The sequence below is a fragment of the Plecotus auritus genome (assembly GCF_963455305.1).
Source record: "Plecotus auritus genome assembly, chromosome: 2".
NCBI classification, from domain to species: Eukaryota; Metazoa; Chordata; class Mammalia; order Chiroptera; family Vespertilionidae; genus Plecotus; species Plecotus auritus.
In genome coordinates, this window is record NC_137771.1 from 168,114,190 (window position 1) to 168,140,837 (window position 26,648).

The 26,648-nt window shown below is 36.2% G+C and overlaps 1 protein-coding gene across 1 annotated transcript in view; it reads left to right on the top strand.

The window, feature by feature from the left end:
- Positions 1-26,648, top strand: part of STXBP5L (syntaxin binding protein 5L) — a 228,629-nt gene that overhangs the window by 62,037 nt on the left and 139,944 nt on the right. The window contains 4 exon segments of the mRNA XM_080656813.1: positions 4,666-4,729; positions 13,452-13,535; positions 16,495-16,618; positions 20,523-20,601. Of these exon segments, the coding sequence (XP_080512939.1) occupies positions 4,666-4,729; positions 13,452-13,535; positions 16,495-16,618; positions 20,523-20,601 (351 nt within the window).

A 26,648-nucleotide genomic window follows, 5' to 3' on the forward strand; every position in this document is an offset into this window, starting at 1 on the left:
CCCCAACTTCCCTCCCCTGCAGGCCTGGTCACTCCTAACTGCCCTCCCCTGCAGGCCTGGTTCCCCCCAACTGCTCTCCCCTGCAGGCCTGGGTCCCCCCCAATTGCCCTCCCCTGCAGGCGTGGGTCCCCCCAAACTGCCCTCCCCTGCAGGCCTGGTCCCCCCCAACTACTCTCCCCTGCAGGCCTGGGTCCCTCCCAACAGCCTTTCCCTGCAGGCCTGGTCACCCCCAACTTCCCTCCTCTGCCGGCTTGGTCACCCCTAACTGCCCTCCCCTGCAGGCTTGATCGCCCCCAACTGCCCTTCCTTGCAGACCTGGTCCCTTCCAACTACCCTCCCTTGTAGGCCTGGTCCCTCCCAAATGCCCTCCCTTGCTGGCCATCTTGTGGTGGCCACCTTGTGTCCACATGGGGCAGCTATCTTGTGTGTTGGAGTGATGGTCAATATGCATATTACTCTTTTATTAGATAGGATGAGGCCTGGTGCATGGGTGGGGGCCAGCTGGTTTGCCCTGAACGGTGTCCCAGATCAGGGTGGGGTTTTCTTGGGTCGTGGGGCGGCCTGGGCGAGGGACCTGTGGTGGTTTGCAGGCTGGCCACGCCCCCTGGCAACCCAAGCAGAGGCCCTGGTATCTGGGGTTTATTTATCTTCTATAATTGAAACTTTGTAGCCTGGAGCAGAGCCAAGCCTTCTGCTTGCTCCGTGGCGGCAGCCATTTCTGTTTGGGTTTATGTATCTTCTATCATTGAAATTTTGTAGCCTTGAGTGGAGGCCTAGGCCGGCAAGGGCAGGAGGAAAGCTTGGCTTCCTCCATTGCCGGGGAAACCTAAGCCTCCCTCCTGCTCTCTGTGGCCATAGCCATCTTGGTTGGGTTTATTTGCATATTTGCTCCTGATTGGCTGGTGGGCATGGCTTGTGGGTGTAGCCGAGTGGTGGTTAATTTGCATATCACTCTTTTATTAGATAGGATTATATCACTTTCCAAAGGAACAACTGTAAACCTACTTTTGCTCCACCCTGTACTTATTTTAAAATCCTTACCCACGGATATCTTTTATTGGTTTTTAGAGATTGAGAAGGGAGAGAAGGAGAGAGAGAGAGAGAAATTGATGTGACAGAGAAACATCAATCAGTTGCCTCTCAAATGTGCCCCGACTAGGGATTGAACCTGCAACCTAGCTATGTGCCAGGACCAGGAATCGAACCCCAACCAACTGAGCCACCTGACAGGGTGCCACTCTATATTTTTTAATGCTGGAGCTTATTCTTCCTTTGCCTTAACATATTGTTCTAGGTTCAAGGGAGAATAAATTTATTAACATTTTTATGTTGTGATGTATACAGCTATTTGGGTATGTGGTTGATGGCAATTACCACTTTGACTTTGACACGGATATTTACATTTCTACACATGTAAAATGTGAAATCCCCCATATGTGAAATTGCATGGAATTCTAAGCTATCTATTTGTAGTATGTACACAGACAATTTTCCTGGTTAATCACAAAAACAAATTTTCTTTAATAAATGTTTATGCTCTATACATAAAGTTTTTACTTGAGGCTGGCTCAAGTAGGCTGGGGCAAAAGTAGGTTTACAGTTGTGAGTATGCAAAGTACAAGTTTATTCTTACATTATTATTTATTAATTATTATTAGTGAGACCATGAGAATAGATGAGATTATGCATGAAGAGTACATAGGAAAGAGGTAGTAAACTAGTAGACAGTGAACCAATTCACAGATACATTTTATTTGGCCATCAGAGTATTTAAACATATCTGAATTATTTCTAATATTTAAAAATTGGTAGAGGAGAAATAAAAATTTAGATTTTTAGCTTTCATGAAAAACATTCATAATGAGACAATCCTAGTCCAGTATTCTTGCATGGTAGTGAGTAATCAACTGGAAATGAGTACCAACTATCCTTTAGTAGGTGGGTAATGTGCTACCCAGTTTAGCACAGTTTTTATTCAGCCTATTTAACTCATTTGCAATACCTGCCTTGCTCCCATGGGCCCTTGAATTCATGACCACATCTAATATGGGAATAGATGGCAGTCTAGGACAGAATACAAAGGAATACCAATATTTAAGATATAAAAACAAAGTCCACAAAGGAAACTATCAAGAGCCATTGGGGTGAGTCAGAGGAAAAGAAATAAATAGGGATACTTAGAATAATTGCTGGGCATTATTTAGATAGACATTTATGAATTTAAGTTTATTGATAATTCTATCTAAAGTATTTTTGTGGGATTTATAGAATCTGGAGTATACAGATGCTTTTTTTTTAAGTCAATTTCTAATGGCCATTTTTTCCCTTTGATGGGAAAAATACCTTTGGTATTTTCTAAGTTTTATTTTTTCACAATAAATTATATTTCTTTTATACTTAGAAAAAGTCATTACAAGTAGTGGAAATTTAATGCTAGATTATTTTCTGACTTGTTATAGAGTCTGAGAATCTAAATGGAAGTCTTGCAAATAATCTAAGTGTTTCTCAGTGTTTTTCAGTGATTTCCTTCATATGGTCAATGAAAAAGGATTCTATGAATCAATAATTTTGGAAAATATTGAAAATTTGCAATGGTCATTTGCATACTGTAGCCCTAAGAAGTTCTATAGAAGAAGAAAATATTTATCTTTGTTTAATTCAGGGTTTCCCAAGCATTTTTTGATATGGAACACTATGTGAAATGCCTTATATATTCACTAGTTTATCATGGAGTACACTTTGGTATTCATTGCTCCAATCAAACCCAAGAGACTGGGGTTTGTGGCTTATTGGGTATTACTAGTTTCAAATGGATAATTGAAGGACATTGTTCCTTATCAGAGGTGTTTATACTATAATAAAACACTGCATTATATATGTAAACTAGAGACCCAGTGCAGGAATTCGTGAACCTTGAAAGGAACTGTGGGCCGCGAGACTGTGGTAGGCACAGGGGCGGGTCTTGGCCCATCCTCCGCGCCCCCGCCCAGCCCCTCCCGCTGCAGCCACTGAACCCCTGTCTGCCAGCAGCCCCACTTCCGCCACTGCTGCTCCCACATGCTGATGGCGCCAGCCTTGCACCCACTGATGGCACCAAGTGATTGGGGTTGGCGCCAGGTGCTAGCAGCGGGTGTGAGAGGGGTCAGCGCTAGCAGCAGGTATGAGTGCTGGGCAGGACTGCGGCATGCAGGAGCAAAGAATTTTCAGTAACTACCAGAGACTCACCTCAGTGACAGCGACCAGTGTCCCACCTACGTCTGGCGCCCTCGCTCACCTGCTCCACCATCCCGCCAGGGCCGATGCCCACCATGTTCCACACACGTTCCCTGGTAGTCAGCACACATCATAGCAACCAGTTGTTTGGTTGTTTGAGTTGTTCTGCTGTTCAGTCTATTTGCATATTAGCTTTTTATTATATAGGATAATATAACTGCTAAAAGCTCTATAAGCTTTTTATAAAGCCCTGTTTAATTTCTTTTCTTCCTGCATATATTCTAGAATGCAAATAGTAACTCTTACTTAGTTATTCCAATGATTTACAACAATCATAATACATACTATTTATTGGGTACTTACTATCTTTTGACATAGTAGGTGCTATATATATATTCTGATCCCCACAATTATTCAGTAGGATTAGTACTACTACCTCCATTTTTAGGTGAGAAAATTTAGGGTAAAACCACTAACAAAATATCTATTTTAGTCACTCTGGGGAGTCAGTATCTGGCGAACTTGGAGTTACTTTGTCACTTTTCTCTGATTCCAAAGAGTTTCTAAAATTTAAATCTTTATTGTTCTATGAAGAATCTTTGATGCTTTTCATGTGTTATTAAGAAATAAATTACAGCTATATCAGTATAATCATAATAGAATTGATCTGGCACACTTAGGTCATTGAAGAAAGGATGTGGAAAAGTGAGCAATAATAAATCTGCAGTCATTATCACGTCATGTCATATTTTACCATGACATAATCACATTCAACAATGATCTAAGTTAAAGTAGGAAATATAAAAGAAATATGCCAGATATCATAGTAGAATAAATTTAAAGTCATATTGACAGAGCACAGAACTCTTTAACAGTATGCTCTTAGACTCATGATGATCTGTTATTGATTACCCTAGGTAACCAGATAAATGAGACATAAAAGTGAACTTGGTTTTCCTAGTTGGTCAGTTTTCTGTATGCTAGCTATCACTAGAAAGAGTTTTCTTATAAATCTGTACTTTTTGTAGGAGATTTTATGTCAAAAGAAAATTTTAAATCAGGTATGTACTTTACACTTTGGTTGAAGCAGGTTTATAGCATCAGCCTTGTGGCTTTGCAAGTTGTTCTTTGTCTGTACAGGTAAAAGTTTAATTTTAAACTTTCAGAGGCCCAGATTTGGCAACAAATACTGAAGATAATACAGAATCCCATTGTTATGTGGGTCTATGTTCTTAAACCTGATTTGTTTTTTAAATCATGCCTCCTTTAATAGAGTAAGCAGGAGAGAGAAAAGTAATCTTAAAGTAAAACAACTCAAAAGTTAAATGAATCTCAGCTAAACTGTAGAATATTAAGAGTGTATTCCAGTATAATCTTAAATTTTTTTCAGTTTCTAACAGTATGGTATTTTAATGTTTATTTTTTAATTACTATTTTAAATTGATTTAACAGATCCACAAAGACTCATCCAGGTCCAGTTGTACATTTAAGTGATAGCCCAAGAGATGAAGGGAAAGTGAGTATTACAGTGTTATTCTTGCATTTATTTTCCTCATTCTTAAATAAAGATATTTCTTGCTATTATTTAATGTCTAACATCTCTAGCACAGTTCATGGCATTCACTGTAACTTAAAATTAAAATACGTTGATTGAAATGTTTGATAAACTAAAAATGACAAAGGTTTCATCAGAGAAGTGAAAAATAGAGAATAAAATAACGGATTACAAATAGATGAAGAGAGAATTAGTGATCTGGAAGATAGAAGAAAATATCTAAAGCATGATGAGATAAAAGGATGAAGAGCATTTGGGACATAATAAAAATGTGTAATATATGTGTAATTAGAGTCACAGAAGAACAGACATAATGTGATAGCAGAAATATATGAAGAGTGAATGAATGATAAGTTTCTAAAACTAATGACAGATATTGAAATCTAAGATGTACTATAGACATAAAGCAAGCTTACCAAAATGTGAAGTTCACATATGCATATCAAAGACAAAGAGAAAAGTCTTAAGAGCAGTCACAGTATAGAAAAACAAAAAGGCAGTAAGACTAACAGCAGAGATCTCAACAGAAAAATTGGAAATGAGGACAATTGAGTGATAATGTCAAGGTTCTGGGGGGAAAAAAAGCAACTGCTTACACAGAATTCTATACTCTACCAAAGAATTATTAAAAACATATGATGATATTATTGCAACTTAACATAATTTGCAAGAATTCATTAATAGAAAATGTACTCTAGTGAAAAAACTAAATGAGTCCTCTAAGAAAATAAAATTGATCCATTTTAAAAGAACAGAGAAGAAGAGTAAAGAACAACAAACAAGGGCTGTTTGATACAAATAATAGTAATGAATTCTGGGAGTGTAAAAACAAGTTAAAAATAGGTCAAAAGTTGGTGTGAAATCAAATGAATTCAAGTTCTAAGGTCTTTATAACTTCCAGAAAGTAGTACAAATACTAATTTATATAAAGTTTGATGAGTCATGGAAACATTTTGTATTGTGGTAACACTAGAAAAATAAAAATATATTTCTAATGGATAAGTTAATGGAGTAGGACACTGCAATAATAAGTACTTAGAAAGGAAAAGAAATAGTAACACTAAACAGATGGCACAAACATAAAACAGGTAGATTTGTTCTAAAGTATGTCAGTAATTATTTTAAATGTAAACATTAAATTGGCTAAAGGACAGTAATTTGCAGATGTGTCAAAACATACTGTTACAAGAGACACACTTTAAACTTAAGGATATAGAAACATTTCATGTAAAAGGATCGGAAAAGATAGCATAGAAACCCTAAGCAAAGAAAACTAGCTATACTAATACAGACAAAGTAAATGTCTTAATTCAGGTGTTATAACAAAAAATACAATAGACAGGATGGCTTAAACAACAAACATTTATTTCTCATAGTTTTAGAGGCTGGAAAGTCCAATATCAAGGCACCAGTAGACCTGGTATCTGTTGAGGGCCTGGTTTCTAGATGGCCATCTTCTCACTGTGTCCTTACATGGTAAAGAAGACAAGAGAGCTGTTGAGTCTTTTTTATAAGACCACTAATCCCATTTATAAAGGTCCCACTTTCATGACCTAATAACCTCCCAAAGGCCCCACTTCCTAATCCATCACCTTTAGAGTTAAGATTTCAAGATATGATTTTTAAGAGGACACAAACATTTTTATAGTTCATAAAACGAGACCTAAAAGCAAGAACTTTTTCTAAAGGGAAGATTTTGTAAAATTCAACAGGAGAAGTAATAACGCTCAATTTGTATATGTCTAATAATACAGCTTCATATTGTATAGGCAGTACTTGCTTTGCATGGTACCATGTTAACTGGAAGATGCATAACTGAACCATGTTTTTGTTTTCCGTGATTCCTTAGTGGGTGTGTGTAATTTGACAGAACTAAAAAAATATAAAGCAAATTTAATAGAACTAAAATGAAAAATACCCAAATTCAAAAATGTAGTTGAAGATTTTAATACACCTCTCTGAGTCACTGAAAGAATAACCAAAATAATAATAACAATAGTTAGTGAGGACAAAGAAAATTTGAACATCATTAACTAATTCAACCTAATTGATGTGTGTAGTATATTATACCCAATATCTGCAGACTACACATTATTTTCTAAGTGTACCTGGAATATTTACTGAAGTTGTACATTTGTTGACCCATAAAACATGTTTCAATAAATTTCAGAAGATTAAAATAATGCACAATATATTGTGTTAACAACAGGATAATTTAGCAAGATTATCAAATATAAATAGGAAACCTCCTAACTGCTTAGTAATTAAGCACTATACTTCTGAATAACTTATATGTCAAAGAAATCAGTATTGAAATTAGAATATATTTTTAATTATACTAGAAGTGTGATATAGAAAAACTTGTGGACAGTAGCTAAAGCTGTGCTTAGAGGAAATTTTATATATTTTTATTGAATTTGTTAAAAAGTGAAGAAAAGCTGAAAATCAATGATCTGAGTGTAAAGTTTGAAATAAAGTGAATTAAATTCAAAGAAAGTAAAAGATAATAATAAAGATGTGATGGTTAATTTTATGTGTTAACACAATTGAGTCATGGGATAACCAGAGATTTGGTCAAATATTATTCTCGATATTTCTGTGATGGTGTTTTTGAATGAGATTAACATTTAAATCAATAGTCCAGTAAAACACATGGCCTCCCGAATGTGGGTGGGCCTCCTCCTATCAGTTGCCTGAATAAAACAAGACAGCTGACCTTCCTCTATGGCAGTGGTCGGCAAACCGAGGCTCACAAGCCACATGCGGCTCTTTGGCCCCTTGAGTGTGGCTCAGTGTTAGAACCATTTCTTCAAAATAGACTCGCCCAGGCCGAAAACCGACTTCTGCGCATGGGCCACAAAGTTTCAATCGCACATGGTATTTTGTAGAAGAGCCACACTCAAGGGGCCAAAGAGCCGCATGTGGCTTGCGAGCTGCGGTTTGCCGACCACTGCTCTATGGGAAGAGAATTCCTCCTGCCTTATTGCTTTCCAACTCGGACATCAGCTTTTTTCCTGCCTTCATACTTGATCTGAAACATCAGCTCTTCCTGGATCTCAAGCCTGCTGGCCTTCAGGTTGGAATTACACCATCAGTTCTGGTTCTTCAGACTCAGATGGAACTATACCGCTGGCTTTCTGAGTCACCAGTTTGCCAGCTCACCCTGCAGATCTTGGGACTTGTCAGCCTCAATAATCATGTGAGCTAGTTCCTTGTAATAATCTCTTTCTGTATATACATCCTACAGGTTCTATTTCTCTGGAGAACTCTGACTAATACAAAATATGAGAACAGATATTAAAATAAATAGAAAAAAATGTAGTACATTAGTAACATCAAAAATTGATTTTGTGAAAATACTAATAAAATTGATGCATCACTGGCAAGCTGATCAAGAATTGAAGAAAAAAAGTACAAAGAACACAACCAATTTGTGTTCATCTCAGAAACAAAAAGGTTTTTTAACTTTTCATAGTCAATATCATATCCATATTAACTGAAATAAGGAGAAAATGTATTACAATAAAAAGAAGCATTTGATTTAATTTAACTTCCCTTCACGATAAATAAAATTCTCTTGTAACATTAGGAAAAGAAAAGTAATTAATATGAACTTCACTTGTTTACTCAAAAGTATGAAAATATCCTCCTTAATGGTGAGTTAATGTTTTCCTCTTGTAATAAGAAATGATAATATATGCTGACTATATACATCTTTTATTTAACATGGTGCAGCTATTGACAATATTAGTTGTTGAAGAAGGTGAGAAGGAATTGGAGCTCTCATACGCAGTTTTTGGAAATGAAAACTGGTATAATTAATTTGGAAAACTGCTTGGCACTATTAATTAAAGTTAAACATACTCTTACCCCATGAATAAATATGGATAAGTATATATCTGACAGAAATGCATATATGTGTTCACCAAAAGGCATTTATAAGTGTTCATAACAACATTTACATTACCTCTAAAATGAATAAATTGTGGGGATAGTAGTTACCTTTAGAGAAAGAGGATGAGGATATTGACTGGGTAAGGATGTGAAATAGGCTTCTGAGTGTCTTGCATTGTTTTTCTTCTATTTCTGGTTTTTCCATTGTGTTTCTTGACTTGGTAGTATTTTCTTGAGTATGTTCACTTCATCGTAATTCATTAAAGACACATCTATAACTTGTGTACTTTTCTTTGTACTTCAATAAATATATTTACTAAAATACTAGAGGCCCGGTGCATGGATTCATGCACCGGTGGGGTCCCTCGGCCTGGCCTGTGCCCTCTTGCAATCTGGGACCCCTCGGGGGATGTTGGATAGCTGGTTTTGGCCGGATCCCTGCAAGCCCAGTCCAGACAGGAGGGAGCCCAATCCTGTGCATTGAGCGTCTGTCCCCTGGTGGTCAGTGCACATCATAGCAAGCAGTTGAGTGGCCTTAGCATATCATTAGCATATTATGCTTTGATTGGTTGAATGGATGACCATATGACCGGACATTTAGCGTATTAGGCTTTTATTATATACGATTCCTGACAAAAGTATAAAAATGAATTAATGCACACTTCCTTATGTATATATGTATGTATATGTTAAATATATAGAATCCAAGATCTCATTTAATGGGGGAAACACTAGAGGCATTGGCACTAAAGTCAGGAAGAAAGCAAGGATGCTTTCTCTTCCTCTCCACTATTTTTAATGGATTTTTTTGTAATGTGGTTAGATACATACGAAAAAAGGAATAAAAATTAGAAAGGAAGAAATAAAATAGTCCCTATTTTAGGTTATATGGTAATATACCTGGAATTCCTGTGAAAATCAACTTAAAATGAATACAAACAGTGAAAGAATTTAGAGGGTATCTAAAATCCAACCATAGAAACAGTACCCTCTTAAGAAGAGACAATTAAGAGATGATCTCATATAAAACAGCAACCAAAAATTCAAAATACTTAGCTATAAAATTAACAAGAAAATCTATGCATGGAAGACTTTCCAACTTCCTGAAGATATAGAAGTGTATTTGAATAAGTGAAAGGTATTCTTTGCTCTTGTTAAAAGGACTCATTTTTTCTTCTATTTCCTGAAATTTGTTTTTTTCTAAATTCAGATGATTATATCAGTAAACAATTAAAATTGTCTCTTTATATATATTTATAAAACGAATTATACATTTCTCTGTTGACAAATATTTACCTGTGTCCCATAATTTTCAATATGAGGCATTTGTATTTAATTTCATAATGATTTCTTTTTTTACCATTAATTATTTAGGAGTATATTTTTTAGTTTCCAAAATATTTTTGTCAGTGACTTTTAATTATTTTGATACTTCGGTATGTGTTTTTTGTATGTGTTTTTCAAAATCCTCACTTGAGGATATTTTTTCCATTGCTTTTTAAAATACATTTTTTTTTATTGATTTCAGAGAAGAAGGGAGAGGGAAAGGAGAGAGATATCGAAACCTCAATGATGAGAGGGAATCATTGATGGGCTGCCCCCTTCACGCCCCCTACTGGGGATCGAGCCCGAAATCTGGGCATGTGTCCTGACTGGGAATTAAACCATGACCTCCTAGTTCATAGGTAGACACTCAGCCAGTGAGCCACACCAGGCAGGGTCCATTGCTTTTCAGAGAGTGGAAGGAAGGGAGGAGGGAGGAGGAGGAGGAGGAGAGAGAAACATCAATGTGAGAGAGACACGTTAATTAGTTATCTCTCGCATTCACCTGGACTGGGGCCAGTGATCCAACCTGCAACTCAGGTATGTGTCCTTGACCAGGAATCGAACCCATGACCCTTCAGTGAGTGGGCTGATTCTGTACACACTTGAGTCACACTGGTCAGGGCTGGTGTTTAATAATTAATATACATTTATCAGATAATCTATTTTCCTCAAATAGTGTTCCAGGTTCTGATGATGTAGTAGTGAAGAAGTCACCCCACTTCTGTGCCTTTATGGTACTTACATTCTATTATGGGAGGTATATTTTTAAATTATATATATATATATATATATAATTATAGAACATATAAATATATGTAATACTCTATAGTTTTATGTTTTGGTATGGTCACACATGTTGCAGAGTGATCTTGTTTTTGTCTTGATCCATCATGGTCACAGAATGACCTTGTCTGATATCTCCTGGATGTCAGGGGCTGCTTTTCTCTATCTCAGTTCTCTAAATGATTCTAATGTGTTTTTTACATTTCCTGTATTATAATATTGTATAATTGTCTCAATTTATGACATTTTGAGGTTCAATATTTTATATTTTGTAATTTTTACTGAAGCTATTGCTAATAATGTTTTACAACCTCCATTTTCAGATACTTACTTTGAAAAAAGGTATTAGCATTTTAGAATACTATTTTATTAAATCTTTGGGTTCAGATTATGAAAGGTTATATTACTCACTAGAGGCCCAGTGCACGAAATTTGTGCACTGGGGCGGAGGGGGGGTCCCTCCGCCTGGCCTGCACCCTCTCGTAGTCAGGCAGTTGGACATCCTTAGCGCTGCTGTGGAGGCGGGAGAGGTTCCTGCCACTGCGCTTGCCAGCCATGAGCTCGGCTTCTGGCTGAGCGGCGCTTCCCCTGTGGGAGTGCATTGACCACCAGGGGACAGCTCCTGCGTTGAGTGTCTACCCCCTGGTGGTCAGTGCGCATCGTAGTGACCAGTTGTCCACTGTCAGGCCGAAACCAGCTCTCTGACATCCTCCGAGGGGTCCCGGATTGTGAGAGGGCACAGACCAGGCCGAGGGACCCCACTGGTGCATGATCGGGGCTGGGAGGGACACAGGAGGTTGGCCAGCCGGGGAGGGACCGCGGGAGGGCTCTAAGGTGTGTCCAGCCCATCTTGCTCAGTCCCGATCGGCCAGACCCCAGCAGCAAGCTAACCTACTGGTTGACTGTCTGCCCCCTGGTGGTCAGTGCACATCATAGCAAGTGGTTGAGTGGCCTTAGCATATCATTAGCATATTATACTTTGGTTGAACGGCCTACTGGTCGATCAGACACTTAGCATATTAGGCTTTTATTATATATGATTTTTTCACTTAAGTCAGATTTTTCAAACTTTTAGATGTACAAATCTTATTTCCATATACTCTATAGGAATTTTTCTCATATACTACATAGGAATTGGTTTTATTGTCCATCATTTTCTCTGGTATATAAACAGAATTTATTTGAAGTTGAAACACATCTTAGTACAATATGTATGATTTTATATAAATTTTATTTTAGGGCCCTGACCGGTTTGGCTCAGTGGATAGAGCGTTGGCCTGCGGACTGAAGGGTCCTAGGTTCAATTCAGGTCAAGGGCATATACCTTGGTTGCGGGCACATCCCCAGTGGGGGGGTGTGCAGGAGGCAGCTGATCGATGTTTCTTGTCGATGTTTCTAACTCTCTGTCCCTCTCCCTTCCTCTCTGTAAAAAATAAATAAAATATTAAAATATATTAAAAAGTTTTTATTTTAGGAAATATTCCTTAAATTTATACTTTTTTATTATATTTTTTATTGATTAAGGTATTACAAATGTGTCATTATGCCCTTTAGTTTGTAAAAAAGCTCAATTGTTTTGTCAAATCAATTTTAAAATTTATTGTATGCTTTAAAAACAAAATATGAATATGTTATAGCTTCAAAAAATTAGCATACATTGCTTTCCTGACCTGATATATGAAATTTTATTTATTTCCTGTTAAAACTACTAGCTGGTTTGTTATTTTTTGTGTAAGTGATCAAGTCTCAGGATGCTATGTTGGAGTAGCTTATAACCAGCACTATATTTTCTGTTTTACCACTGGGTTTTTTGTGTGTGTGTTTTTTTTTTAATATTGAAACATCATACTGTATAACAATTCTCATCAGAGAAATATTATTAATAGATTTCTATAAAGTTATCTTAAGGCAAATCCATGGGCTATATTATTATTTCAACACTGGCCTATTTTTATCCTTCCTGTTTTTTCAACCAAGGATAGATTAAATTTAATGAAACATAAGCACTCAGAATCATAGCAAAAATCAGCATGGCTAGGACTAATTGAAACTTGAATATGATCTTATAATCATCTGTTCTCAGATTCTTTTATTTTAAAATGAAGAACATGTATTTTAATTGTCTTATTTATTGATTTATAAACATATTAACCACTTTTAATGATTTGATTCTCTAAAATACCTTTGTGAACTTCTAAGTGTTCATAAATCTGAGTTTAAAATGCTATTATAAATCAAAGAAAAAAGAACTTGATATAGAGAAACTAGATGCCAAATTTGTGGCCACATTTTCAAGTGCATAGGACTGAATGGCATTATACATAATTTATTAAACTTACTTCATTTCATCCTTTATTTCATCTTTATTTTTTCTAGCCCTTTTTTCTTTTGCTTCAATTTCTTTATCTATTTTTTTGTTGTGTCATGTATTTTTACATATTTCCTCAATTTCTTTTTGGAATGAGGCAGATATAATTGGTAAATGTTTATATTTAAATAGCATATTTGCCAGTTTTTTAAAACATAGGAAGTCTATATTCAGAATATGGAAAAATTGGTATTCTAAATAAAGTTGTATTATATAGTATGATTTCATTTTCATGTATTAACATTAAATTTTATTTGGAATAAGTTAAAATTAATGTTAGCATTACAAAATGATTGTTCTAATGTTTCCCAGCTGCTAATAGGTTATGAAAATGGTACTGTGGTATTCTGGGACTTGAAATCTAAAAGAGCAGAACTGAGACTTTATTATGATGAGGTAAGTGATTTCTCCTGAAATATTTGAAACAGTGTTATGACTTTGTGTCTGTTTTTTGCTTTTAAGCTATGTATTTTCCAGTATTGTTATCATTGGGACACTGACTGATTCTGATTCAATGCCTCACATTTCCTTATTTGCACAAGTTCCAACTCTGGGTTGTTTTTCTGAGTGGGAATTCTGCCTTGACTGCCCATATTTTGGGGCCCTTTATGGCATCTTATATACTTTAGTGCCTATTACCTGTACTGTATAGCCACCTTCATCTAAAGTTTTTTTCCTTTCTTTAGGCTGTGTCTTTTGTCTTAACTCATTATCCTTACGGTCTCTAAAGACACTATTCACACAGAAAATTATTTTTATGTGTCATCAAATTTAAGTTGTTAAATTGAATAGTCTTATCTTCTAATACTTGCTGCCTTAGAATAGAGATTTTACATAATAATGCCTAATAATAAGAGTCAGTAAGATCTTGAAGTTTTATTGTATGTAGTTGAGGCTGATTAGTGTTTCATTTAAAGAAAGCAATTAATAAAGGAATTATAAAGGAATAGTCTCTGACTTGATACTTCATATGTTCAGAGATTGACTCTAGGCCATTAATTATTTCCATCATCAGGAAAGGCTAATGTGAAGACAGTGAAGCTGGAGGCAAAGGTGAGAAAGAAAGGGGAATTACCTCTTATAGCTGTGAAAATAAAGGTTAACATCTGTGCTTTCAATTAAAATTTTAAGATGGTAGAGTAGGGAGAGATAGGAGGAATATACAGGTCAACAATTGCTGTCTGGTTTCTCCCATGCTTATAGGGAAAGAGCACAGAAGAATGTAAGATAACACTGATATAAATATAAAAATAAATTTTAAAAACATTTATAACACTTCCTTTCTGTGCTCCCTTCAATTCCTCTTAACAGTTTTTAAGTTTTGATACTTAAAGATAGCCAAAGATTTACAGTAATGTGGGCATGCTTAGTGAAAAATACTACAGCAAGTGATGTTATACAAATATACTCTTTATGATAAACTTTTGGGGCATCTTAAATCATAAGGAAAGAAAGATTTTCCTTATGTTAAATACACAGAATGTAAAGGTAAGGATGGAGATTGTTCCCTCTCTCAAGACTAAGCAGCTAGATAAGAGTCTAAATACCATCTGGGAATTTAGCCAGTTGGAAAGAGTAGAGCAGCTAAAAAGGAAATCCAGAGGAAAATGCTGAATCAGATAGTTTTCTTATGGCCTTGAACAGTGTAGAAGGAATGTTTCTAACCTTAAAAAGCAAAAGTATTTACAATGAAATGTTTAAATAAGGATTAACTATGTTTAAGTAAGTCAGTGGACTACTGCATTCTACCTACTTTCTACCTAGAAATCATTTTAAATATTGATTTATATGATATATGTATCATTTCCTTTGGTTTCTTACCTTTCTAGTGTCTTTTACTAACAAGATTATAATTTTAAGACATACAGTGGAACCTCGTTTCTGTGTTCTACATTTTTAAATTCTTTTTGAATTAGTTGTATTTTAGTAGAGCTTTAAAGTCCTTTTTAAGAAAAGGGTAGGGTATAAACAAATAATTACAAATTGAATATTTATTCATTAAGTCAGGTCAAATGCCACCTCTTCAATAATGCACTCTTTGACATCCTCCTCTCTAATAACAAGTTGTTTTTACATGTCTACTCTTCTGTACAATATGTATACTTCTTTTATAGTACTTGTTTTGGTTTTGTGTTGTAGCTATTATTTTGATATGTCTTCTCCAGGAGGTAGAAATTGACTGGGATAGGAAGAAGGGATGGGCCTGAGGACAATTTCTCTGCCCACACCATATGTAGAAAAGCAGTCTGAGAGAACTTTAACAGAGGCTCATCCAAGTTAACATGTAGAGGTGGCAAGAAGTGACATTTCCCTTCTCTGCCTAGTAATGAAGAGCAGGGTGAGAAAAAACCCCAAGTCCACAGTTTCATGTTATCTTTTCCACTTAATCAAATCTAATCTTTTCAAGTACAGCTTATATCCTGTTTCCTTTATGATGTGTCTAATGATTACTCTAGCAGTCAGTTATCTGTAACTCTAATAATACTTACTATTTGGAAGTTCATTTATGTCAGTCTTTCCTAGCTCACTGTTCTCTAAGTCCCCTTAAGGAAAGGATCCTGTTGTATATATCTGTTTAGCTTTTATGTCTACTAGAGCACCTACTTTATGCAAGAGACTGTGCTACCCCACTGGGAATAAATTTGGGAAAATGAAGTAATACTTCTTAATTTTCTTTCATAACTACAGAGTGAATCTGTAAATAAAAAAATTAATTCTTTAAATCAATTTAAATTTTTTATGTTAGAGGCAATATGGTACTACAATGATTGAATATGGGTTTTTTAGTTAGATAGACCTGAGCTTTGAGTTGTGTGACCTGAGCAAGTACCTCAATCTCTCTAGGCCTATTTTCCCATGTGTAAATTTGAAAAAATACTTGTTTTATAGGATTAAATGAAATAATGTACATAAAGTACTTCCCATTGGTCTGACTCATCATAAGAGATGGTAGCTCTTATGTAAATTGTTTTTTAAATTAGCTAGTTTAAGTGGAGCTAGCCCACTACCTTACCAGAAATCATCTTCAGGTAACCTTTCTTTTACTTCTATGTAAACAAATTTTCAAAGAAACATTATAGGATACAGGGAGGATGTAGAATTGATAAAACAAGTTGTGGGATCTAATGATGTTAGAAAATTTACTTTTATTTATCTCAGGAGATGAGTTTTTGTACCCTTTTATAAGCCCATAAAGGGATGAATCAAAGATAGTATAATCTGGGTCAGAAAAATTATATATGTTTCTTAAGTGTTATTGCTATAATAATTTTATGTCAATAATTTTTCTTTGAAATATAGAATGATATAATATCAACTTTCTCTCACTCTACTTATTTAATTGTTATTCAATTAGGCTATTCATTCAATTGATTGGCATCATGAGGGCAGACAGTTCATGTGCAGCCATTCAGATGGTAGCTTGACTTTATGGAACCTGAAAAACCCAAGCCGTCCTTTCCAGATCACAATTCCACATGGTAAGATGTATGCTTTCAAAAGGAATAAACTATAGAATTATAGTGCTTTGATTTAAAGAGGTGGTATCAATGTGTTTGGTAGAAAGAAGCAATAGGACATAGCTTCTGATTCTAAATACCTCTTTTATACCTCATTCAGACACCCACATTATGCTCCAAACTTCCTGTCTATCCACTTTCCTACTTAGTGATATTTATATAGACCTTTCCAATCAAAAATTGGATAATGGATGGTTGATATATCTGAAACAGAGGAGATAACAAAGGATATTTGGCCAGTTTTTAAGTGTTAAAGAGAATGGCATTACCTAGATCTGACTTTCAGACCTAATTCCTATCTGTTGTTTTCTAGTTATTACATTTATTTCCATTTCTGCCATTTGGTTCCACTAAATTATGAGGACTGTGGTATTATTATAGGTTGTATTTATTTTATCTTTCTCATTGAAAAGAGTACTTAGCATTTATGTTGGGCATGTCCACCTATCTTTGATTCAGATGACCATATTATTTTCAAGAATATTGGTGATCAGAATTCTGTTTACCTCAAAGTGTTGGTTGTTTCTTAGAATAGAGAGGTCAAAACCTACCATTTAACCGAACACATTCTATTTTACAGTTTCTGAGCATTTATAAAGTGTAGCATATAGAAAACAGTGATTTTTTAAAATAAAGGGTGACTTATAAATCACAATATGGAATTATTTCATCTTGTGTTAGTCTGCCATGTTTTGTACCACAGCTGCATGTTCCATCTGCAGATGATTAATACATTTAATCTGAAGTGCTTTACTTAGAGATTACTTTAAATTTAGACACTTACGTGAGATGCTTTATTTAAAGATTGCTGTGCCTGGGCTGGTTTGGCTCAGTGGATAGAGTGTCAGTCAGCCTGTGGACTGAAGGTTCGATTCCGGTCAAGGGCACATGCCTGGGTTATGGGCTCGATCCCCAGTAGGGGGCATGCAGGATGCAGCCAATCAATGATTCTCTCATCATTGATGTTTCTATCTCTTTTGCCCTCTCATTTTCTCTCTGAAATCAATAAAAATTAAAATAAAAAGATTGCTGTTATGGAAACTTTGGATACGTATTTGCTATACATCTACTCAGGTTTAATTATTTGTTTCTATGATAGGTTCTCCTTCCCATCAACTCTCCCCACCATTTTAACTTTTATTTGCAAATGTGTAATATGGCTTATTCATACATTTTCTATTTACTTACATTCTCACCAGTCAGCTTTGATACAAGTTCTTTTTGGCTTGACTGGGTAACTGATACTTTCATATATTTTACCATATCTATATTTATTTTATCAGTTTGGGTTTTTCTATAATTCTGTTTTTAAAAGAAATGAAGTTCTGTTCACAAGTTGTTGGAAACATTAGCATCTGTATCTCTCATAACATGTACATAAAATTAAATTCCTGCAGCCTCATTGTAACATAGTGAAGCCAGTGTCAGTGATTTCAACAATAGAGGCCTCCATTGTCATATCTATCTATATTCTTTGGATTCAGTTTGTTTCCTTCTGGTTCAGCTATTTTTACTTTCTAAAATAAAAAATTTTCTCTAAGTACTACTTCAACTGTATCCTATAAATTTTATATGTAATTTCGTTAATAATATGTAATTTTTGTTAATATTCAGTTTGAAGTATTTTCTAATCCCTATTATAATTCTTCTTTTTACCTATGAGTTAGACACGTGATTTGTCTATGGTACCTCATATTGTCATTTTTATATTTGTCTTGATTAATTTAGTAAAATTTAAGCTTCTAGATAGTCAGTTATTTCTTTGTTTACTCTGAGCATAAGGAGTATCAATAAACACAATTTTTTATTATGGTGTTTTATACAATATGACATTTAAGCTACTTCAATTACTGACAGGCAACAAATATAATTATAGCAGAAATCCTTCACCCAAAAAATAACTTTGGAGTTGGAAATTGAAGTAAAACATTAATTAATTGGGTATCTTTTCTATTAAAATTGGTGCATAATACTGATATGTATTGGTTGAAAAATAGTAATTGCTTCCAGATGTATAAACAACTGTAAAATATACTGTTGTGGTTAATTAACGGCTTGGTGATTGTTAGAGAAGCACTGGCTAAAAAAGACATCACTGTGTAAAGGATGGGTCTCTTTCCTGGCTCTTGCTTCCTTCAATTCTCTTATTCCACTCATGACCCAAACCAGTAACCACTAACTAGATGTTCCTCACCCCCTAAGACCACTGTTCAGTGTGAGTCTTGAGCCAGAGTTGTCTCTTTGTAAGGCATCACAATTTACATATTATGTCAGCAATTACTTTTTATATATAATCTTTTTTTAAAATGAGAATGATTATGACCAATATTTTATTATTAGTTGCCTCCTTATTGACATAGGGTAAAAGAAAAAGCAATTTTAGAAAAAATGCCATGGAGCAGATACAGCATGTTTTATGCTAATACCCTACCCTTTAAACATATTAAATATAACTATCTTGACATCCTATTTGGATTTGGCTGTGCCATTCTAAAGCTATCCTGAAAACTTAAACATATATGCATGTAAACATCTACTTATAATAGGTATCTGTGTCTGTAAACAACTGTGGCAATACAAGAATAAATAAGGGTACTTAAAATAAAAAATGTATAAATCATCTAAAAATGTAAATTTTATTAAAATGAGACAGAATATAAAAAAAAAAAAACATAAATAGAAAGGTAAGTAGTTAAGCAGAAGTAGTCCTAGCTGGTTTGGCTCAGTGGATAGAGCGTTGGCCTGTGGACTGAAGGGTCCTGAGTTTGATTCTGGTCAAAGGCACATACCTGGGTTGTACTTCCCCAGCAGGAGGTAGCCAGTCAATGATTCTCTCTCATCATTATTGTTTCTAGCTCTCTCTCTCTCCCTCTCCTTTTCTCTCTGAAATCAATAAAAATATATTAAAAATAAATAAATGCAGAAGTAGCTTTGTTTCCATTCCATACTTCCTGATTCTTCAAAATCTTATAAAATCTAAACAACATAATCTTTCCCCTACAAGAAATCACTATTTTTGTTGTATGCAAATAGCATACATCATTAAATTTACTTTTTAAAATCATGAAACATACTGTGTTTATCATCTAATGAACTTTCCTTTAAATGAAGTTAATGAAAATTTAATGATATTGATAGTCTGTAAACTTTGAATAGCATGTTTTTATGCATATGAATGGGGTTTGCTTGCATTATAGATAAAATGGATCTTCATAATAATACATTTCATTTTGTGCATAAATATATATGTGTGCTTTCAACTTAAAGATTGCTTATTTTATCTTGAAACTTAAATAATTAGCTCTGGCTGGTGTGGCTCAGTTGGTTGGATTGTTCTCTGATACACCAAAAGGTCACAGGTTCAATTCCCAGTTAGGGCACATACCTGGGTTGCAGATTTCATCTCAGGTCAAGGCATGTGTAGCAGGTGACCAATCAGTGTTTCACTTTCACATCAATGTTTCCTCTCTCTCTCTCTCTCTCTCTCTTTCTTGTCTCTCTCCCTCTCCCTTCCTTTCTCTCTAAAATCAATAAAATCATATCCTCGATTGAGGATTTAAAAAAAAGGGAACTTAAATAATTAAAATAACCTTACTTAAGACTATACTTATACATGTAGAATGTAAAACAATATAAATTTGTTAAGTTTACATATAACTTTATTGACTATATAGCAGTCAAGTATTAGGATTCAATAAATTGTTTACAAATTCAACAAAAATGTTAGGCTCATAGACGTGTTTATCCTATTGGGAAAAACACATTACATTATTATTTTCTTTATATTCCTTTAGTCAAACTTTTTAATTCTCATGGACTAGTAGAATTTAAATCAGATTTAATAAAATTCTTTTTCTTTCTTTAGGAAAAAGTCAAAGAGAAGGAAGAAAATCTGAATCTTGTAAACCAATACTTAAAGTAGAATACAAGACCTGTAGAAACAGGTATGCACTTTTACTTTGGGGAATCTGGGAAAATATGCAATAAACAGAGACAAGAAAGGAAGATAACTTTTAATGCTGGTGTATTGTTAAAAGTTTTACATAATTATATTACCTGGCTGAATACTTTACATTAACAATAACAGATTTCTTATTGTTTAATAAGCATATATATGATGATCATTATTATGAATACTAGTGATCTGGTGCACAGATTTGTGCACATTGAAAGGAAATTAATTAGAAGGTGGCCAGCAGGGTGCGACTGGGCGAGACGGGCCAGACATGCGCTGGAGCCAACTTCCCGAGGTCCCTTCCCGGCGGCCCCACCTGGGGTGGCACTGGGGCTCAAAAGGGGTCTGCGGAGTGAGTGGGGTCCCTCCAGCAGGTGGGGTTCCTCAGCCTGGCCTGTGGGGATCAGGCCAAAATGGGCTCAACATCCCCTGAGGGGTCCCGAAGTGTGAGAGGGACTCTGTGAAGTTGCTATCATACAGGGTGTGGAATGCAAATGCAAGTGTGCAGTAAACCAGATTCAGGGCCAACAGTGCCCCAGCAACAATGTAACCCACAGTCAAAGGTGGAATCGCACAGCCCTGCGAGGAATCGGGTTCCCTCCTCTCTGGTTTCAGGGTGTGTCACCCGAGAAGCGCTGCTGCCAAGTCACTGCAGCTCAGCAGCTCCTGTGTTGAGTGTCTGCCCCCTGGTGGTCAATGCGCATCATAGTGACCAGTCGGACGGAGGGAGGGACACTTAGCATATTAGCCTTTTATATATATATATATATATATATAAATTACAAGTAACAACTTAATTATTTTAATTTTTTATGAATAGTCAGATGAGTATTATATACATTAATTTTAACAATGTAGGGCTTTTGGCTATGTACATTACAAGTAGCAGTCATTTGGCATTATTAAGAAGAGCTATTTACCTATTGGTATTGCACATAAAATAAGTAAATACATAACCAAGCCTCTGTACTTTAGGTTTTTATATTCTGAAATTGGAAAGATTATTGTTTGTTTAAAAGATAAGCAGAATGTTCATTGGAATAATAAAATAGTATTAAACTTTTTTTTCCAAAGGGCAATAAGAGTTATTTTTTTTTAATTTCTTTATTGATTAAGGTATTACATATGTGTCCTTATTCCCCCATTACCCCTCACCTCCCATTCATGCCCCCACCCCCCTGTTGTCTGTGTCCATTGATTAGGCTTATAAGTCCTTTGGTTGATCTCTTCCCCTTACCCCACCCTCCCCTACCTTCCCTGAGGTTTGATGTTTTGATCGATGTTTCTGTCTCTGGATCTATTTTTGTTCATCAGTTTATGTTGTTCATTATATTCCACAAATGAGTGAGATCATGTGATATTTATCTTTCTCTGCCTGGCTTATTTCACTTAGCATAATGCTCTCCATCTCCATCCATGTTGTTGCAAATGGTAAGAACTCCTTTTTTACCACAGCGTACTCCGTTGTGTAGATGTACCACAGTTTTTTAATCCACTCATCTGCTGATGGGCACTTAGGCTATTTCCAAATCTTAGCTATGGTGAATTGTGCTGCTATGAACACAGGGGTACATATATCCTTTCTGATTCGTGTTTCTAGTTTCTTGGGATATATTATCAGACGTGGGATCACTGGGTCAAATGGGAGTTCCATTTTTAGTTTTTTGAGGAAACTCCATACTGTTCTCCACAGTAGCTGCACCAGTCTGCATTCCCACCAGCAGTATTAAATTTTAATATATAGAAAATTAAAGAATACTTAAAATTCTCTTGTGTGTATATAGTAGCCATATCCTATACATCAACAATGTTCTTTTTACTTGCAATAATTTTTAGTGGCAATATATTCATCCAGAATTATCATAATTCCAAATCTTGCTTAAACTTTAATTTTATTTTTACCCTAAATAGGATAATCCTATCTTGTATTACTTATATGCTCACACTAGAATGTTTTCTTGGCATCATAGGTATATTTAATGTTTGTTTATACCTACTATTATAAAGACTTAATAGTATAAAAATTGTGATAATTTTAACCAGTTAGCTTATGTATATATATTTTATTTATATATATATATATATATATATAAAGCTTCTATAAAACATCTATACTAATAAAAGGGTAATATGCAAATTGATCATGACGCCCTCACAGTAACAACCGAACAGTAGGCATGGGTTAGCAAGGGACGACCAAACGACTGACCAGCAGACTGTGTGGGGTGACCAGGCCGGCAGGGGGGTTAGCGAGGGACAACCAAATGGCTGACCAGCAGGTTGCGTGGGGTGACCAGGCCAGCAGGGGGGACAGTGAGGGGTGACCAGGATGGTAGAGGGGGGCTGTGAGTGGTGACCAGGCCGGCAGAGGGGGGACAGTAAGGGGCAACTAGGGCGGTGGGGGGGGCAGTTAGGAGTGACCAGGCTGGCAGGGGGGGCAGTTATGGGCAATCAGACTGGCAGGCAGAGGCGGTTAGGGGTGATTAGGCTGGTGGCGGGGCAGTTAGGGGCGATCAGCCAGGCAGGCAGGTGAACATTTAGGAGCCAGTGGTCCCAGATTGTGAGAGGGATGTCCAACTTCCGGTTTTGGTCTGATTTCTAGGATCGGGCCGAAACCGGCAGTCGGACCTCCCCTGAGGGGTCCCGGATTGGAGAGGGTGCAGGCTTGGCTGAGGGGACCCCCTCCCCTGGTGCATGAATTTCGTGTACCAGGCCTCTAGTCCTATATAATAAAAAGGTATTATACAAATAGACCGAATGGTGGAATGACTGGTCACTATGATACGCACTGACCACCAGGGGCAGACGCTAAACGTAGGAGTTGCCCCCTGGTGATCAGTGCATTCCCACAGGGGGAGCACCACTCAGCCAGAAGCCGGGCTGACAGCTCACGGCTGACAAGCGCAGCAGCAGTGGCGGGATCCTCTCCCGCCTCTGTGGCAGTGCTAAGGATGTCCAACTGCCGGCTCAGGCCTGCTCCCCGAGGGCTCCAGGACTGCAAAAGGGTGCAGGCTGGACTGAGGGACCCCGCCCCCCAGTACACAAATTTCGTGCACCGGGCCTCTAGTTCTGGTATAAAGTAGAAACTTCGTGAAATAAAAAATTGGGATGGCTGTGACAAGAGCAGGAACTTTAAGAAAAGCTCTACTACTTATGCTGTAGCAATAGGGCCTTATAAAGGACTGCATAGGTAGCAGATGTAAGGAGTATATTTTCTGCTTACTTTAATCTGAGACCAGCCTGTTCACAGACTTGCTTTACATTTCTAGGGATGAATAATCATTCTGCTCAGAAATTGTTGGTCCCCAATCACCAATTTCCCTACTGGCACTCCAGCCATGATGGCCTCTAGGCATAATAGTTTTATACCCTTCAAAAATAGAAATATTGATCTCTGTACCGCTACTATTATCAGGTTCTCTGTGGTTAAATAAAAATTACTTTCTGCTACTGTTTTAATCTCTTCCTTTTATGGCCACCTATTGATAGACTTCATGTGTAGTTAAGTTCTCCAGGCCCAGTATACCCATCTGTTAAGTAGGAATAATAATAGTAGCTCTCTCATTGGGGTATTATAAGGATTAAACTAAAAAATACTTGTCAAGTTCTTCACGCAATACCTGGAACATCATAAATACTTAATGAATATTATAGTTGAATTAGTATTATGTTACACAATTTATTGTTAATCCTGTTGCCTTCATTGAAGCAACATGTTAATGCTTTTTTCTTTATTATATTTCAAATTATACAGTTAAATAGACTTTTTTTCTTTTGGTGTGGGTCTATGGATTTTAACATATGTATAAATTCTCAAAATCACCATCACAATAACAATAGATAGCATTTCCCACTCCCAAAACTCTCATGCTATTCCTTATATAGTCACACCTTTCCCCAACTCCTAACTTCTGGCAACCACTGATCTGTTCTCCATCTCTATGGTTTTAGCTTTTCGAGATGTCATATAAATGCAGTTATATATTATGTATCCTTTTGCATCTAGCTTTTTTTTAAAATTGATCTTAGAGAGGAAGATAGAGAGAAACATCAGTGTGAGAGTGAAACATCGATTGGTTGCCTTCCGTATGTGTCACGACCAGGGATTGAACCTGAAACCTGGGTATGTGCCCTGATCAGAATCAAACCCAAGACCTTTCAGTGTATGGGATGATGCTCCAACCAACTGAGCCATCCTGGCCAAGGGAGCCTAGCTGCTTTCACCAACATAATGCCTTTGAAATTTACCCAAGTTGTGTGCATTGATAATTTTTAAGTTTTGTTAATGTTTTCCTTATGTACAAAAACACTGTAAATTATATGAATTTTAATTTCCTTTATAATAATCCAGGATGCATTTGTATTAGTAAAAGAAGATATTTACTAGTATGGTACAGCATTTACCAAATGTGCCCCTTTTAATCAATGATTGTATTCATGGAAGAAAGGAATCTATAATCAAATAAATTTAAGAAATCTGAGAAATTCTGGGTTATATAAAAGTAAATTGGATTCTTTACTCTATGATTTCTCAGAATCTTTAACATGTGGCATGAATTATAAAATTTCAAAGGGCAGATATGGTTTGCAAGTGTCAAATTATTAAGAACATTTTTATTTTTATTTTTATTTTGCCAAACACCTATTAAGTTGTATTCTACAGTTTGAGAAACATTAGACTAGAAATGAAAAACATGGACTTTGGAGTCTGGATTTGAATCTTTGTCCTTCCATGCACTAGCTGCTTTAAGCTAACAAGTTATTTAATCTGCATTAATCCCAGACTCCTCATCTATAAAATGGGGCTGATAATACTTTCCTCATCAGGGCTAAGAATTATAGGGTTTTGAGGATTACATAAATTTTACTTTATATATACACACAGCACAGTATATGCTAATATATTACCAACTAGAGGCCTGGTGCATGAAATTAGTGCATGGGTAGGGTCCCTAGACATGGCTGGTGATCAGGGCCAATCTGTGGGGCCACTGGCGGGGAAATTGGGGGCCCCTGCTGGCACCTGCCTTGGCCAGCCTGGCGCCACCCGCTCACTGGCCCTGCCCCCCGCCACTGCCGCTGGTCGCCTCCCTCTGTGGGGTGACCAGTGGGGCAATCGGGGGCCTCCCGCTGGCACCCGCCATGCCTGGCCTGGGGCCTGTGGGCTGGGGGAAGCTCCTGCATTGAGTGTCTGCTCCCTGGTGGTCAGTGCACGTCATAGCGACCAGTTGTTCCACCGGTTGTTCAGCGGTTTGGTCGATTTGCATATTAGGCTTTTATTATATAGGATGTACATGGTAATCATTCAGTAAATTGTAGCTATTTATTACTACAGGCACTACAGACCACTGTTTAGGAGAATAGGTTTAGAAGTCTGACAGACCTCAGTTTTCTTTTGGGTTTTTCTGCTTAGTTATTTAACCTTATTAATAAAATGAGGGTAATACTTATGAGGATTTACTGTGATAATTAAGTTTCTAATGCAATTATCTATGAGTGGTTCCCTGAGCATTTTCCTGAGTAAATAACTTTTTATTCAATCATTCAGTAGTTTACAAAGAAGTACATGTATAATTAAGTTTATACCCAGTATTTTCTGATGCAGAGTCATAATGAAAGCAAAAATGATTTGCTCTCTTTCAATATTAAAAAGGACAGGGGAGGTGGTTGAAGTTGAGGGAGGGTATAGGGAGCAAAATGGTGATGGGAAAATAAATAAATACAATTTTTTTTAGAAGAAAGGACATTTTGCAATGTGCTTACAAAAAAGAGGGAGAGTAAATTGCTTCTGATCTATGTTTAGATTAGTACTAGGAGATGAGAGTAAATTCACTTTTACATGGAAATAGATAGTTATGGCCTTTATCAATATTTGGAACAGACATTAAGGTCAATATGTATGAAAAGGTACTATGTTCTCCAAGTCATGATCCCTGATGTGAAATAAAGCAACCAACAAACAAAGATACAGAAACCCATACTCATTTCATTAGAAATTATTTTTAAATCTGGAGAAATCTTCTTAATAATATATGT